General features: G+C 44.7%; 1 protein-coding gene across 1 annotated transcript; it reads right to left on the bottom strand.

The window, feature by feature from the left end:
• Window positions 1–14: 14 nt before the first annotated feature.
• Window positions 15–177, bottom strand: H257_18475 (hypothetical protein; the record flags this gene model as incomplete). Its single annotated transcript, XM_009847535.1, has 2 exons — window positions 15–89; window positions 139–177. Coding segments are annotated over 2 exons (114 nt in total), but the record flags the coding sequence as incomplete, so codon positions are not given.
• Window positions 178–1,281: the final 1,104 nt, after the last annotated feature.

Genomic DNA, 1,281 nt, shown 5'->3' on the forward strand with positions numbered 1-1,281 from the left:
TGCGTGTGTCCGACCTTTCCGCGGTGTTCCTTGTACAGCAAGTCCATCGTGTTCATGAACTTGGGGTGCGCGATTCGCGCTCGGATCGCCTACGGATCATCACATGTATGATCACATATCGAAGGGAATGTACAGTACCTTGCCGCAGTTCTTGACAATAGCCTCGGTGAGATGCATTTGACAAACCTGTACCTAGAGTTATTGAATTGAAATGCAGCTTGCGTGTATTCGTCGGTGTTGTTATTGTCGGTGGAGGGTTGTCAGGGTGAACCCCTCCTGAATCCATTTTTTCGGTCAAAATTTGTACCAGTATTAGTACTTTCAGCCAAATATGCGACATGCTGGATGTAACGTTACGCTGAGTTTTATTGGTGTAAATTTGCTTCGAAACAACCAATTAAAACGTACTTGAAGTAAGGGACATGGGTGGTCCCTAGTACAGTATCACTTTCCATACAAATTCCTTGATATCCTTGAGTGCAACTTTCGACCACTGGGTGGCTTCCAAAACCGACTCAAATAATTTTGAGTCATCCGGAATTAATATTCAATTCGATCGTCTTTCTTTGCGGAGACTCCTCAAATATCGTCTCAGCAAAGAAGTACGCCTGGGGTCTGAAATCTCCTGTAGATTTCAGAGTAGTATAATTTAATTCATATTGTTCTATTCCACGATGAAGTGGCGGGCTCTCATGCTGCTTGCCCACCACGATGACGACTCCGATTGCGACGAACATGACATACTCATGCTGTACAGAGCTCGTGCTGCACTGAAAGTGAGGCATTACTTAACCTCTCTGTCGCTACCTGGCACCACACCGAGCTCATGGACAGCTATGTATGCAACACGTGATCGCAGCACCTTCATTGCTGTAGTGTCTTTGGACCCCGACGCGTTCTGCTTGTGGCGTTCTCCATGCACTATGAGTTTGGCCATGCCAAAGGACGAGGCGGATGACCGCCCAAGTCCAACATTGACCGTACGAGTGTACAACCAACGATACTGTAGTCGTCTGCGATAACGTTGGATGGGAATAAAGAAAGCAACCAACAACTGATATAATGCATTACAGTAGTACTACTAGTATGTAACAACGAGTTGGTACAGTTGTCCTCCAAGGTTTGCTCCTAGTCAAAACGAAATTCCCGTATAAAACAATGCCATATAACCTTTCAAGGGTTGATTCAATTCGATTCGAAATTAAAAAGGATCAAATAGATTCAAATGCTATTTGGCGAAATGACTCTCAAGTCCAAATTTGGGTGAAATGTACTCCGGAG

Source organism: Aphanomyces astaci (assembly GCF_000520075.1).
Source record: "Aphanomyces astaci strain APO3 unplaced genomic scaffold supercont1.167, whole genome shotgun sequence".
NCBI lineage: Eukaryota > Oomycota > Saprolegniomycetes > Saprolegniales > Verrucalvaceae > Aphanomyces > Aphanomyces astaci.